This window comes from Pleurodeles waltl, chromosome 1_2 (assembly GCF_031143425.1).
Source record: "Pleurodeles waltl isolate 20211129_DDA chromosome 1_2, aPleWal1.hap1.20221129, whole genome shotgun sequence".
In the NCBI taxonomy this organism is placed as follows: Eukaryota; Metazoa; Chordata; class Amphibia; order Caudata; family Salamandridae; genus Pleurodeles; species Pleurodeles waltl.
The window spans coordinates 980,410,318-980,426,280 of record NC_090437.1 but is presented as its reverse complement, the minus strand read 5'-3'; the positions used below and the strand labels follow the sequence as shown (position 1 = coordinate 980,426,280).

Below are 15,963 nucleotides of genomic sequence, written 5' to 3'. Positions count from 1 at the left end.
TGGCCACCTCATGGGGCTTCAGTATCTGAAGAAAGTAGGCTCTCCCTGAAGAATTATGCACAAGGCAAACTCTGCGCCTGGTAAGGCTTGAGTGTCTGGAGGGGGTGGGGTTTCCATAAACACTTCTGTACAAGGCAAAAGCTATGCGTTGTAGGGGCTTTGCCAACTGAGCCTCATTGATTGCACAAGAGATTACTCACAAAGGGTCAGGTACCAGGTGGAGGCTGTGCATAGTAGGGCCTTGGCCACCTATGTCTCATTAATTACCCAAGAGGTCACCTACGTGCAAAGGGTTCAAGGCAAAGACTGAAGGCTGTCGACAGTAAGGGTTGGCCACCTAATGTGTCGTGGGTGTCTGCAGCAACTGGGCTCTTCGTAAAGACTTCTGTACAAAGAAAATGCTGTGCCCTGTAGGGGCCTGGCTACACACGCCTCAGTCATGGTGTCCAACAGGTCTCCTATGTAGAAAGGGTCCAGTACAGTGCGTAGGTTCTGAGTATTAGGTGCTTGGCCACCTAATGGGGCTTCGGTGTCTGGATGGAGGAGGCTCTCCATGAAGGGTTATGCACCTGGCAAAATCTGTAGGAGTAGGGCCTTGGCTAGCTAATGAGGCTTGGGTGTCTAGAGGTAGTGGGCTCTCCATCACTTCTGCTTGTGAGCCATGTTTTGCCACCTTGGGTTAATAGGACACATTGAGAGAGGGTAAGATGACTGATCTCAAATAATGGATTGATTTGCTATAATGACCATTGAAAATGTCATTTTTCAGTGTTCAAAACAAGAAAGTAGCAAACAAAATGTAAATATCCCCTACTTGCGACCATACGTCCAATGGCACTAAACAAGTAAAGTGAGCGAACCTGACCCACTCTGAAAAGTACCGTACACACTTTAAATTCTTAATTCCAACTATTCATATATCATCTCTCCCCCTACCATCTAGCCATCCCTCCTTTCATCTGCTCACATATTAAACCTTCACTCTTCCATCCGTCGATCGATCTGTTCAGCCTTCTGCACACTACTGATCAACCCAACCATCTTCCCACCTAACTGCCAACTGAGCAGTCTACACCTTCTCTTTTCCATCCATATTTTCTCTTCCATCCATCCTTTCACCCGTCTGTTCTTTCCCTCTCCGATCTCTCTTTTCACCCATCCATTCTTCAATCCTTTCACACTTACATCCATCTATTGCCTCTTCTATCCCTCTCACACTAACATCCTTTTAATTTTGCTTCACTTCACCCATCCTTCTTCCTTCCACCCATCCTTTCTTTCCCATTGTTACCACTTTGCTTCTACCTTTCACATTTCTTTCCTTGCTTTCACATTTCCTTCCCTGCTTTCCCTCTTTTTTTCCTTCACCTTTTGATCCACCCATCTTTCATTTCCCCAGTACTTACTACTTCCTTCTTATTTTTTCTATCTCCAGCTTGTTCCTTCTGTTTGTCTTTATCTCTGTTGTCATTTCTTTTTCTCCTTCTTCACTGTATGTGGCTGATCTTGCAGCACTGGACCCTACCCCCGGCTCTGGTGCGGATTTGCTCATTTGGATTTTTATAAGGTGTTGGCTGTAGACCTTCAGAGGCCCATAATTTAGTATTACAGTGGCACGCAGTTTAGCAGTCCATAGAGCCCAAATGCAATTTCCTAACTCCTGCTCTAGCTTCTAGAGTAGAAGGTTGACGACGTGACTGCATAAATATGGTTATTTTTCAAACATATTTACACGTTCCAAGAGATTCAACCCCACAATAGGCATCAAAATGTTTGGGGAACAGATGAATACTTTCTGTTTTCAAATATATTATGTGAATTACCATTTGACTAGAAGTTTACAAACTTTAATGGCACCAGAGGGCATTGTGAAGGTTTGCATTATGATTGTGCAAAGCAGTTAGACAAGAGGCACCACTAGATACTGCAAAGAGAACTTTATTGTATAATATTTTTCATAATAATGTATTTTAGGTCTAAAAACTCCTAAAAGTGTGCTATTCATGATTAAGAAATAAAAAAAATACTTTTTTCGTTCAAACAGATTATTATTACAGCGGACTGCTGGTTCTTCTCTTCGTGCTCCTTTTTCCAGCAAAGTCCTAACCTGATAAAATAAAATAAAAGAACCATTAGAAATAGTAATGATTTATAAGAGACAACTCACTAAATACAATGTTACATTTCCCTCTTCATTAAGTAATATCAAAGTTGTAATATAAACAAAAGGTTTCAAACTTCTACGCAATGATGCTATGAACGATGGTAATGGTCTCATGGTTTTCACTGGCTGGTCCAAGTAGGACAATTTTGGTCGCTTCTTCTATGAAGTACCCCACATCAACTTTGTGGACCTCGAGACCGTTTACTAAACGTCTTTCAAGATATACTTAGCCATGCTGGCTGGAATACCACAGTGCTGAACATTACATTATGCAGACAACACCCAGAGATATCTAAAGCTGCAAGAGGGCTTTATGGTGGAAACGTAAGCGGTGCACCCTTAATGATGTTTAGGGACTATAATTAGAGGAACTCGCTGTGCCTCGGTAACCTCAAGCTATGGATCACTCTTCTGGGCATTATGATAACCTCATCCATCCCATTTTAAGGCCTGGCTCGATAGGTATTTCTTTGGGTCACTGCAGTTAGCAGGCAGCCTAGGTGAGCCCTTTGAAGTGAACTTTATTACATGCTACTACAACCAGTGCATTCAAACACCTACGATCAGAAAAGGAGACCATGCTCATCATTTACGCCACAAAGTCCACTTTGCAGATGTTATACTCATATTCAAACTCAATTGCAGTCCTTCCTACAAAAGGCTTCCAAAAAGGATCTCTTCAAATTTCAAGGAGCACACAACCGAGCGTCCTGACTCATTTTTATCACACCCTGCTGGCTTTCAAAGGATTACATTTGTTTCCTGTTGAAAGAGCACAATGTAAGACTCTATGCAGACTTCACAAGACACTCCTTCAAGAGTTTTCTGGCCATATGACCCGTGAGTTACAGAAAATACCTTAAATTTAAATTTTCGACATTCTGAAATGTCCATTCACCACATCTCAGACTTGAGGGATGATTATTCAAATTTTGCAGAGGACTAAGCACTTGGCTCTTCAACATTCTTGAAGAAGAGAATTCATGTCCTTGCAGTGTGTGATCTACTAGTCTAACCATTGCCCCACCAGCTATGAATATAAGGCCAGTCTTGGCTCACATGATAGAGAAATTCCTGAGCAATCATCTGTTAGTTCCTCCATCACTAAGGCTTTGTTACCTTCCAAGCAAATCAAAGTGGTTTTAGTGAACATCCACAAGTACACACCTGGTCTTTGCATGAATCATCTTGTCCATCACTCTTGTACAACTTACTTGCCCCCAGCTGCAAAGCCTTTCCACTCTCCTTCACTAACCTTCAGTTTGGTTCGAAAACACAGCTGTTTGAATATGGTTGAAACCCAGTTATTTCCAACTTTCTGTCATTGTTAAATTACATACTAAACTTAATCTCCACTCATGACATCAAGGAAACAAATGAAAGGAATAAACAACTCTCAGAATTCCTTGCAGCAAGGATATGAACACTTGAACATTCCCCTTCCCACCCAACTGTGGATGAAACCCTACTCGCTCTGGCTCCAAAGAGCAAAGTGTCCTGGAACAATTCACTAATCAGTGAAAGCAAACTCGCTAAAACTAAAATAAACACTAGGCCAAATTCTCTCTATAATGATCCAATACTGCCACAATCTCAAAGATCAGCATATTTCCCACCCAATACTCAAAAGAGGCTGATCAACAACACCACTTCACTGAATGAGGGTCGGTTCCAGCCCACCTACTCCACTAAAATCCCAGGAGCAAATCCCGAAGGCATAAATAGCTTTTGTAAAGTAGCGAATTTCCCCTTTTTAGTCAAAATCCTGTACAGCTGTACTGCGTCTCAACTTAAACAATACAATAAAGATTATAACTCACGAAATGAACTACAGTCCGTATTCAGATCTGAGTGTAGCACGGAAAAGGCTAGACTAACAATTCTTGACAACACAGTTTCACCATGAGAAAGGGTGGCTTGTGCCTACTTACCCCTCCTGGACTTAGCAGCAGGGTATGAAGAAATTGACAAGATCCTCATCAGCACATTCAGGCAAAGAATGGAGTTATCCTCTTTTCTGGTTAATAATCCCTCGTGCTCATCTTACCTGCGTGGTTTTAAGACGATGAAGGTTGAGTGGTTTTATTCTCATTTGTTGCATTTTTTGATTTGCATTCTTCGCACACGTGATGACAGTGTCTAAAATGAAGCATGCATACGGAAGGATGGTTAGTTTGTTTTCAATTTTAAATAAATTATTATATAAAACTGTGAATCTTGATGATGCAATAGGGGCAGGTGAATGGACAGCATGAAGTGTTAACATGGGTGATCTGTATGCAACATCTTGCAAATGTTGGCTCCACCCCCAAGGTTCACTAAAGATGAAGAAGGTGGGTGGGGAACATTTAACAATGGCACCACATATGTGCCTTCATTATTCAAGCCATCATCTTATACAAACCTTTACGAAGCAATACAATTGTCAGACAGATTGTCACAACCCAAACACAAGTACTATATCTAAACACAGTGACTGCAGGCCACCTTGACCCCGGTCATCTAGCATCACAGCCCCATTATGTGTGCCCCGGCTAAGAAAATGCTACTGTACCAAAAATCTGTGGTATGTGCGATAAGAATGCTGGAAGCATAAAATAACTATGCACCAATTAATCATATTTTCAAAGGCAAGGAAAAGGAGGCTTGGAGTGGTATGTACTGCCCCTACCTGCATGCAGACAATGCCTTCTCCATGGTAGATATCGAAGGGGATATCAATAACCCCTTGGAGAGATATCAAAGGCACACTGTATAATGTTCAATAAAATTGACTAAAACAACCGAGAACTCTCTTGCACATACATCCTCTAACTTTTCCTTGGTCTTCAATTAGATTAAGGAGTAGGTCCTAGATCATGAAGCTTTAATAGGTTCATTCCCTTGTAGTTGTAGGGATCTCCACAGACATCATGAAGTGGTTTGCTTTTATAATGCTTTTGTTGTACTGAAACTTTACACACTTGATGTCTCGAACAGCTGCACAACTGGTTATTAATGTACAAGTACCATCTTGGAAAACAAACATGAATGTACTCATAAGTAGTTTTATTCTGTAACACCCATTCCCATTTAGAAATAAGTATTTTGGGGTTGAGAGAAAACTTCTTAGTTTTATATAAAAAACGTTTTGCCTTGTTTTTTTATAGACATGCAAGAGAAAAAGTGGGATGTAAAACAGAATAAACTATCTGCTCATTTTATAACAGCGGGTAAAGGCATTCTATTCTGTCCCTGTGCATCCCCCTCGGCTCAGGCTGAACCAGATACCAGAATGTGAATGTTTTTCACCTTGATTCAGATTTGTAAATGTACATTACTCCTTGCCTTTCTTTCCTAATTATGTCCTTACTTTCATGTGACTGGTCTACCGACTCCCATATAAGGCTTGACTTTAAGATGCCCTTACAATAGAGGAAGCCCCCAACACCACCCCTCATGTTTTTTTTTTTTTTTTTTGGTGCCTGCAGATAAGGGGTCTCTCTTATTATTTAATTTCCTCCACAATACAGGAAAGGAGGAGATGTGCTGTTCATTATGGATCAGCAGCTTGCCTCAGCCAGGCATGGGCCTGGCATCTGATCAGGGTGGATGTGGTGTCAAAGGGAATTTTATCAATTCCATGACCAGGCTATGCCTGTGGATAAGACAAGGCAGGAGAGGCATGTTTCATGCTCCTTGCTTGTTTTTTTAAAGGTTGTGACGTGGCTCCAAAGGCCCGGTAAGAGACTGCAACTTAACCACTGCAAAACTACCCAACTGCACGAGCATGAAAGTAATTTTGTATACTGCTCAAATGGCAATATGAGAAGGGTGCAATTAAGGAACTAAGGATGGACTGTTGTGAGGTTACTTTAGCTATTACACAGGCACGTTATTTTAGCCTAGGCCTGCAGCTTGTGTCCTTTTACTCTGAGGCATGCATTTTTATTCTTATTATTTTTTTAGCAAAAGCCTTATTTTAGTGGAGATGTTTTTATTATTTTATCAGCTTGTCTTTTTGCACGGAATTCTGTAATGCTTTTCTCTGCATGGCATTTTCATTCTGTGCTTCATTCAAGGCTGAAAGTTATGAGTCACTGCCGGCACAAAGTGCCCATCATGCCCCAGCTCTCATACACAGAAATATACGTGTTGTCACGTCAGGGGAGTTTTTTCAGAACACCAGATGTTTTATTATAAAGCACCTTACTGTCCGCTACCCTACAGAGGGCAATTCCAACCAGTTGCCATCATACGCTGCTCGTCTCCTTTGCAGTTTCTGCAGAGACCTGACAAAGTCTCTCCCTCCATGTGGGAGGATTTGCAGTAGACAAATAGACCTCTTCTTTACCTACAATCGCTGGCATGAGGGATGGGGTTCTCCCTTGGAGGGGGCTGATGGGCAGATTAGGGCTTACACTGCATGCTAGAATCCTAATAGTGCAGGTGGGAGTTCTAGAACCATTGTTGTGACAGTATGGTGGGACTTTTCCTATGTTTCACTTTCCTTGTCACTGCCTTGCTTTTATTATGTTTTATCATCCTTACAATCGCAATACATGCCTTTTTACATAGAAAGCAATTGATTCTTAAAACTTATTGAACCTTGTCCTGCTTCTGTTTTGCCTTTGTAAGTGTGAGACATATGTGACAGAGGGAAAGGGATAAGATCTATTCCACCACGATTTTCCTGAGAAATCCAGATGTCATGCGAAGGGCTGCCACAAATCACCTTTTACTCTTGGGTACTAGTAAGGTGCTGCTAGCTGGCCTGGAGGGTTAGGCCGACAGCTGTCACATGGTGCAGAATCAGACTCAGTCCCCTGCATTAGGTGGTGCTGCTGCCCAAATCCAGCTGTCTCATTACTTTAACGAGAGTCTTTACGACAGGAGCAGGGAATCAAAAAAAGCATCATGCAGCTGCAGCTGGGAAATGCAGAAGTCCTTTTGCCTTTTTTGACTTTATTTATAGAGGGGCAACATTATGCAACTTTGAAGTGCTGTGCAACACAATTAATTATGACTGTAATATCTATCAATTGATAACTACTATGCATGATGGTCAGTAATTACAAGGAGGCCCTTCTGTGTTATAGATGTGTACTGGGCGGGTCAAAGATAGTCCTAGGGAAAGTTAGATAGACTGCAGTTCAGGACAATGGTATAGTTGAGATAGCTGCATTTCTGTTATTCATAAAGTACACAAAAAAGTGATGGATGTAATGCTTGAATTAATCTCAGCCACTGATAATTACCCGGGCCACATCCCAATCCTCTGTTATTTTGCACACCATGTCACCTCAGTTTGGACCCAGCTCTATGTAAATCAGTCTTGACCCTTCTCCAAGCCATAACAAGGGCGAAACCGATCCTGGGTTGCTTGCGTTCCGGTTCCGGGAGGACTTGGCTGGCAGTTCAGGCTGGACTGTTCCCACTGAAGCAAGGTCAAGACTGATTTGCATTTAACTGGGTCCAAACTGAGGTGGCATGGTGTGCAATATAACAATGGATCGGGATGTAGCCCAAGTAATTACCAGTGGCTGAGATTAATTCAAGCATTCCATCTATCAATTTTTGAATACTGTAGTATGTTGCCCTAAGAGGGACAGGTATGCCTGAACTTGTTCCTGTGCACAATGTGTCACTGGAACCAAGCTGCACCTGGCTGATGAGCCCATAAGCAAGGTGAAACCAGTCCTGGATTGCTTGTGTTCTGGTTCTGAGAGGATCTGGCTTGGAAGTTTGGGCTGGACTGTTCCCATTGGAGCAGGGTCAAGACTGATTTGAATATAGCTGGGTCCAAACAGAGGTGGCATGGTGTGCAAAATAATTGGGATTTGGCCTGTATTGTGATGTGGCTGAAATTAATTCAAGCATCCCATCCATCACTTTTTAAATATTGTAGCATTTCTGTAATTCAGCAGTCCTTGATGTGTATGCAGTGTGACCATCAGTACTGTGGGACAGGTAGACCATGTACAGTGTTTAAGTCCCCACTGAAGTTAAGTGACTTCTCTTTGAATGTGACAACTTGCAGGTAACTATTAACCGAAGCCACATTTTAGCAAGTTGAGGTGGTTGGAAGGTTATACATCTACTTCCCGGTCATCCAGCAGGGCTCTGCAATGATGCCCAAGCTTGTCTTTCTTTCTACCCTCAATTTGTGTTATGCTGGGTGTGGTCTAGCAATAAGAAAGGACAGACTGGCTACTGGCCACTCCTCAGACTTCCAGAAAGCCTGGAAAAGGTGGTAAAGCACAGAAGTATGCACTCTGTTATAACTGTATGTGTAAATGAAGGCTCAGGCTTTGGTTGTTCCTGACAATGCCTCCAAAGGAAGGTATATCAACCGCATTCTGCTAGATGGCTTACTTCACCTTGACTTCTGTAAAGACTGTGCACCAGCCCCCTGCTCAATGTGGTTTCTTCTAACTGCAGGAACCTGCCCTGGAGGAATGTGTTATGGCCGGTGTGAGGAAAGAAGAGACTAAAAGGGAAAACAGCATGGCACAGCTTAGTAAAGCCTGCATAGAAGTTATCTTGAGAGGGTCACAGAAGCATGTGTGTGACTACGGGGACGAGGGCTTGCAGAGATTTATTTCAGGACTCACTGTGGCATTCCTGACTTTGTGGTTGCCTACATTTTCCACTCCAAGCCCAGAGGGACACAGAGGTATTTTTTTTTGTTCATACTAAACACCGTGGTAGTGTTGCACTGGATGCAGCTAGGCACACTGATTCTAGGTACATGGAAAATATCTCACTTACTCCTATTGTTCCAGTAAACATGTTAGTGAAACTGAACTTTATTAGGGCTTCCTGATGCGCCTTGGATAGGCCTCGGCTTGATCCAGGATAACAGCGGCGGGAACGCACATCTTGTCTTCAAATAAGGCTTTTGCACAACACATTCTCTGAGCTGCTTGGATCCTAGTTTGAAAGAGTACAAATGGAAGATGGCAATATCTGAATTATTTTAGGACATTCTCCAATGCTTTCTCTATCTCTGACATTGTGAAAAGAGAAACGTCTGTCTTCTCAGAGTTTGTTGATCCTTTTTACTGACACCAGTGGTCTTGGCAAAGCGACAATGTCCCCATTTCTGCCACTCCATGTCTTTGGTGTCCATGTGAGCAAATTGGTAGTAGGGACATATCAGCCACTAAAGTCTATTGCAAGATGTGGGGGCACTAGCACTGGTTACGCAAGACGTTTCACACATTAGTGGACCTTTCATTTCAGGTCACTGGGCCAGCCAACATGAGTTATGTATACACAGTACCTTTCTTATGGCATGTAGTTTCTCTACGTCTCTTCCCATTGTTCCTGCAGATGATCTGAATGACTTGGGATGGTGTTGTGTAGAAATTTCCATTTATCGAACTGTCCAAATATGCTCGCATGAAGAGCTGCTTCTAGATATTTATTGCACTTGCCGGAGGTCTGAGAGTCCTTTTGTGATCTTTGGTTAACAAGTAAGGGACTTCTACTGGCCAAACTCTGTGACACATGGGAGACTAGGCATTCATCTGGCTTCTTCCCCACTCTCTACTCAGTCTTCTCCGCTCCCCATCTCTTTCCTCTCTTCCTCCCTAGCCTCTCCCTGTGCTGTTAATGTTAAATCGAGTGGTGATGCAAGATAAAATAAACAGACTCACGAGGTAATTAGCAACACTGGAACCAATTCACAAAGGGAATTGTAAACCCACCCTTGGACAAGTACTATTCCTAAAGGGAGCAGATTTAAGATTTTTCGTTATTCACAAAACTCAACAGTAGTGCACCTGGCAGGCTATGTGAGGAGTGAGTCATGGGACTTTTTTTAAGAGAAAAATTCCGAGTGTATCCAAAGTTTAACAAATGTACTCTTGTTAAGTTTAATATTTTCTTTTTTTCCTCAAGGCACATTCTTATAGTCATCCGACTCATTCAGTAATCCGTATCTGATGCTACACATATTAGACTGAACCAGAAAACAGGGGCCATCGCATATTACAGTTCAACGATGCAGTGGATCTCTCGACAGTCAATATGCTATCTGACCCTGAATACTGCAACATAGGCATGCCCAACATGTAAGTACAGAGACGGCAATAGATCCCAAACCATGCCACCCTATTCTATTGAAGCTCAGGAAAACAAAACAAAACAGAGCATAGATGAAAGCTCTCTTTTGAATCAAAGTGGCAAACCAGTAGGTCCAAAATCTCCTTTACTATGTACAAAGGCATCGCACGAAATCCAGATCTAGTAATGCCCGAACAACCCACCAATAAAGTTTGGACATGCCAAGCATGAAGAAAAAAGCATCAATATGGAAGGCACTCGTCTTTGGAATTCTCTGTGTTCCTCTATGAAAGCCCATCTCAGTCCCCATAATTATGTTAGTCCTCAGTCTTAAGTGCCTTTCACTCCCCGGGTTAAAAGAAAATGCCATACAACACCGCCAATCAGCTGCTCAACACTAAAGGCTGCATTCAAACACACACACACACACACCCTGGAGTCCTCCTATCAACAGAATGATGCATTGACAATCACTATAGACTGTGACAATCGGGCACTGCAAAGCGAGTGATAGGTTGCATATTCGTACTGAACAAAACGCCTAAATGCATAAATATATTCTATTCTGTGCGGATAAAAAGCCTCACTTACTGAAAATGAATTATTAGAGTTAGACATGTTAAAACAAGGATTCCATTGTGTCTCGAGGACGAGTGTAGTGCTTAGTTTATTTTACTGCAGCAGTCAGGCTCCCTGGTCCATGTGGCAGCGATAGAAACTGTTGCTAAGAGAGTTTGGTGAGAATCAGAAAAGTAGCATGAGGTTTATTAGTTGCTCAGTGCAATTTTTGTTTGATGATGCAAGTAATCCGTACCGTTTATGATGTGGGCGGAATTCTTTTCCGAATGGGTGCACGCCTACGGCGTGGAATTTGCTCTGACACACACCTATGTATGATATCTTTCCAATGACAAATCCAAGGACACCGGCCACTATAAACACAAGAAAGAAAAAGTTAAGTAGCTTTGTAAACCGCGTGGCTGTAACTAGTATTAAAATAGAAATATTAAAAATGGTGCCTATATCCATAAATTATTGCAAGTCCATTTGACAATGTCGAAAGCAGCCAAAGGCATACTCTATATCATGATTGTACCTCAAATACACAGAAGGTCAATTATTTTAAGGAAATCAAAAAAATACAAATTTCAATGCCATTACCAATTTAAAAAAGGCCGTAACAACCCTGGATACGATGATTTAATAAAAATGGCTGCCACTGATTCGTCTTAAAGAGTCTTAACATCCCCGAAGCATGCAAGAGAAAATGTTGTCTTTGAGCACATTAATTTTAACAAATCACTGACAAAAACAATAGGTCTACAGTTGGCCGACAGCCTTTGAGCATTACCAATGCTTGCGTTGTCATGGTTCTTGCAACACTTGACAGGCCCTCAGCTATCTCATAAAAAATATTGTCTAAATGCAAACATTTTTTTTTATCTCATAGAGCGCCCATTACCACGGTAGTCCCTGGCACTTCATGGAACTACTTGGTGTGTGGATGGACTCCTTGTGAAAGGGATGAATGCTCAACTGCTGTAGTGGGCTCACCCACTGCCACCTGATGCAGTGGGCAGGAGGACGATGTGAGTGATACAACAGAACAGTGGATGAAAAGGGCTGGTGGTAAGCACTTGTAAGAAAATGTATGATAACATTTACTAAAAATAAAATGCCTTGGCTAATGCCAGACCTAAAAAGCAGTGGTGCTGACAGGTATGTGAAACAAAAAGTGTATATTTCTTATTTTTTGTATATTTCCTGGCATATGAGACACTGCCAGTTGCATAATCTAGCACTAACAAACACAAGAACAACAAAAGAGTCTGCATGAAATAACCATTGAGTAAAGTGTTTCAACATTCAACCTAATTTTAACTGCAGACAGTTATAACATTTTGGAGTGTGGCCTTGTCTATAGATATCTTATTTGTATTTATGCTAGACCTGTTACAGAAAAGAATCCAACCTGTAAATACATATTAATGTTCAGTAAGTCAATGTCAAAGTTTCAAAGAATACGGGGCCTCATGTGGTTGCAATTTGCGCACCGTCATTTACTAAATGCATTTGTATTTCGCAGTCCGACCTATGTATTAATAGGTCATTGTCAGAACCCCGTTCAGAGGGCCAAAAAGCAAGCAGGGGCTACAGGCCCAACCATGTGGATTTACTCCTGATCTTTTTGGATCCGACCTACTATGGGTCGTGAGCAACTGGGCAAAGTACCCCTTCAGCAGTTGACTCTCAGTGGTAGCATGGGTCGAACAGTCAAAGGCTTCTCCTGGGGGTGGGTGGAATAGTAGGGGACAGATGTGAGGATTGCGGGAGACACGGGGGCGGGTGAACACAGGCTCACAAGTCAAAATACATTTACCGGTAGAAATAAAAGATTGTCCGGTCAAATATTTGCTTTTATGAAAAAAAAAAGTATTCATATACTAACACAAAGCAGAATATGGCACTCACAAGCAATACAGCTCCCTTCTCGCTAGTGGTTATTTCCAATTCACTATAGGCAACATTCAGGTTAATCCCTACTAGCAGTCAGAGTCTCAGGAGTTTCACTTCAATTCTTATTAAAGTCAAAGGTGCTACAGCGCAAAAGTGCTGTATGGCGTTAAGTTCCCCCAGGCCATCTGGTCTGTAAATCAGTCTTGCCTGCATCAGCAGGATCTAAATGACTGGAGTCTTCAAGCATGCTCTCTTCATGGGCGTTAAAGCTGCTGTTTCCGGTAATTTCTTCACATGTGGCCCAGGAGGGGCAGTGGTCGGTTGTACTCGAGTTCCTCATACGTGGTTCTGCGGAGGCAGCAGCCCGGAAGCTCTTCAATGCCCCTCTGCTTTTGGTAAGTTTCCTGGGATTTTCCCCTCAGGTGGGGGGGTGCGACGCCCCTGGTGCTGGTCCTCAGTCGGGGCTTGAACCTGCATGGGTCACTACAGTGGTTCTCTCCTTGCAACCACAGTTTTGACAAGACTATGCTCCTTGCCTTCAACCCAGTCCGCCCCCCTCTGAACTTCATGCCCCTCCCCTGCGGCCTCACCGCCCCAACTCTGCACACAGGCTATGGCCCGATCGGCACAGCATCAATCTTCACCTGGCTTTGGCCCTCAGTGTTGGTCACAGGCAGAAGTCTTGTAGAGATTCTTCTCCTCGCACAGCCCCACTGGCTGCTTCACAGTTTTGGGAGCCTCAGCTCCCCATCTTATAGTCCATTTTTCCAGGCACCAAATGTGGTTTAGAATCTGAATCTTTGAAATTTATGTTGGGGGGAGGGGAGAGTATGTTTCCTTTTGAAGTGCCCATTCCTCTGCCCTACCATCCTCCAGAAAACAATCTGTCACAGCAGGAGCAGCTCCAAATCTGGTAGCCCCGCAACAGAGGCCATAGGAGAGACTAAAGGTTCACAACTGAATGTCGGCCATAGTGATATGTGTATTCAAAAGTTACCCCAGGGCCTCTGCCCCACTCTTTTTTAAACATGTTTTTATTGGGTGATTGCAAAACACAGAACGTTTCCTCAATGATACAACACTGTATTAAGTTACAGAGTCCGCAAAATGATTATTAGGTTGAAGTAGCATACAGTATATAATTAGGATGAAGGAGAGGGGCACCTATAGTTGTGTATGCGTACAAACACCAATTGCCTCGATCCTATTCTTTATGATTCTCTTATCAGCCCAGCTCCTTTCCAAGATATGACTAGGCCCCTTTCCAGTGATCTCCCACGGAATCAAAGAGCACCCTTTCAAGTGTACTGAAGAGCCTGGCTCTTCCTTTTCTCCAGAGGAAATGTCCAGAACAACATCAATGTTGTTTACATCGCAAGCGGAACGACGCTTGCCGGTACAATGCAGGGCTTTTTATCTGCCTTAACTACACATGTGCAGAACAATGCACATGAGTGGTTAAGGCAGAGAAAAAGGGAAAGTGCATCGGGACAGGACGCAATCAGGTAAGTGGGGCTGGGGCAGGTTTGGGGGAGTTGGGCTATTTTTTTTTTTAAGGGGCGGCAGTGGGGTAGTTATGTTTTTTAGGGCATAAGGAGGGAGTTATGTTTTTAGGGCGGGTAGTGGGGTCAGGATAGTTATGTTTTTAGGGTGAGTGGGGGCTGGGTAGTAGTGCTTTTAGGACGGGTCGTAATATTTTTAGGGCGGTCTGGTGATCGTGGTAGTTATGTTTTTCGGGCAGGTGGGGGTCGGGGTATTAATGTTTTTAGGGTTGGCGGGGGTCGTTTTAGTTGTGTTTTTAGGGCAGGGGTCGGGTAGTTGTGTTTTTAGGGAGGGTGGTGCCAATTCTTTTTTACGGGGTGGGGGTGCAGGGGTTGGAGTAGTTATGTTTTTAGTGCGGGTGGGGTAGAAGTGTTGTTTTTAGGGCGGTGTGGGGTAGTTGTGTTTTTAGGGTAGATGGTCGGGGTAGGGTAGTTGAGTTATTAGGGTGGGTGATACCATTTTTTTTAAGGGGCAGGTGTGGGGGGTAGTTATGTTTTTAGGGCGGTGGTGGGAGGTTGGGTAGTTATGGTTTTAGGGCAGGTGGGGGGTCGGGGAAGTAGTGTTTTTAAGGGAGGTGGGGGGGTGGGTTAGTGTTTTTAGAGCATGGTGTTTTTAGGGTGAGTGGGGGTGAGGTATTAGTGTTTTTAGGGTGGGGCAGAGTAGTTGTGTTTTAAGGCAGGGTCGGGTAGTTATGTTTTTTAAGGCGGGTGATGCCATTTTTTTTAAGGGGTGGGGGGATCGGGTGGGAGAAGTCGGGGTACTTGTGTTTTTAGGGCGGATGGGGGGCAGTAGTTGTGTTTTTAGGGCGGGGAGGGGGTCGGGGTACTTATGTTTCTAGGGCGGGTGGAGGGTTGGGGTACTTGTGTTTTTAGGGCAGGTGCAGGTGGTAGGGGTCAGGGTAGTTATGTTTTTAGGGCAGGTGGAGGGTCGGGGTAGTTATGTTTTTAGGGCAGGTGTGGGGTTGGGGTACTTGGGTTTTTAGGGCGGGTGGGGGTTAGGGTACTTGTGTTTTTAAGGCGGGTGGGGGGTCAGGGTATTTATGTTTTTGGGGCAGGTGGGGGGGGTCGGGGTACTTGTGTTTTTAGGGCGGATGGGGGGGTCGGGGTACTTGTGTTTTTAGGATGGGTGGGGGGTCCGGGTAGTTATGTTTTTAGGGCAGTGGGGGGGGTCGGGGTAGTTGTGTTTTTAGGGTGGGTGGGGGGGTCGGGGTAGTTGTGTTTTTAGGGTGGGTGGAGGGTTGGGGTACTTATGGTTTTAGGGCGGATGTGGGTTTGGGGATCTTGTGTTTCTAGGGCGGGTGGGGGGTAGTGGACTTGTGTTTTTAAGGCGGGTGGGGGGGTCGGGGTAGTTGTGTTTTTAGGGCGTGGTCAGGTAGTTATGTTTTTAGGGTTGGGGGAGTGGCATGCTAGAACCACGCATGCTGTTCCACACAAAATCATTGTAAAGGCATGCATGGAAAAAACACGGTTGTTGTTCCGACTGCGTTGTTCAGGCATGCGTGGTTCTCACATTAGTTGTTCCATCATACATTTTTTCACTCCAGTGTGTCCCAGACAGCTCTCAGGAATGCAGCAACTCACAAAACTGTCTGGGGGATTCCTCTACCGCCTCATGTTCCTCCAGTTAGGCCAGGGCCTCCCAAAATGGAACTCAAAGTCTTCCATGTATTGTACCACTCACAGGCACACGTACATCTCGCACATGCATATACCATACATGCACTACATCTACTATGTATTGTACCATTCACA

The 15,963-nt window shown here is 43.7% G+C and overlaps 1 protein-coding gene across 1 annotated transcript in view; it reads right to left on the bottom strand.

Moving 5' to 3' along the window:
- Nucleotides 1-1,918: 1,918 nt before the first annotated feature.
- The window catches only part of OCIAD2 (OCIA domain containing 2), a 75,062-nt gene continuing 61,017 nt past the window's right edge, over nt 1,919-15,963 (bottom strand). Inside the window, exons 5-7 of the mRNA XM_069201494.1 lie at nt 11,028-11,145; nt 4,212-4,303; nt 1,919-2,107 (exon numbers count right to left, since the gene is read on the bottom strand). Of these exons, the coding sequence (XP_069057595.1) occupies nt 4,222-4,303; nt 11,028-11,145 (200 nt within the window). The 3' untranslated portion in view covers nt 1,919-2,107; nt 4,212-4,221. The remainder of the gene's footprint in view (nt 2,108-4,211; nt 4,304-11,027; nt 11,146-15,963) is intronic.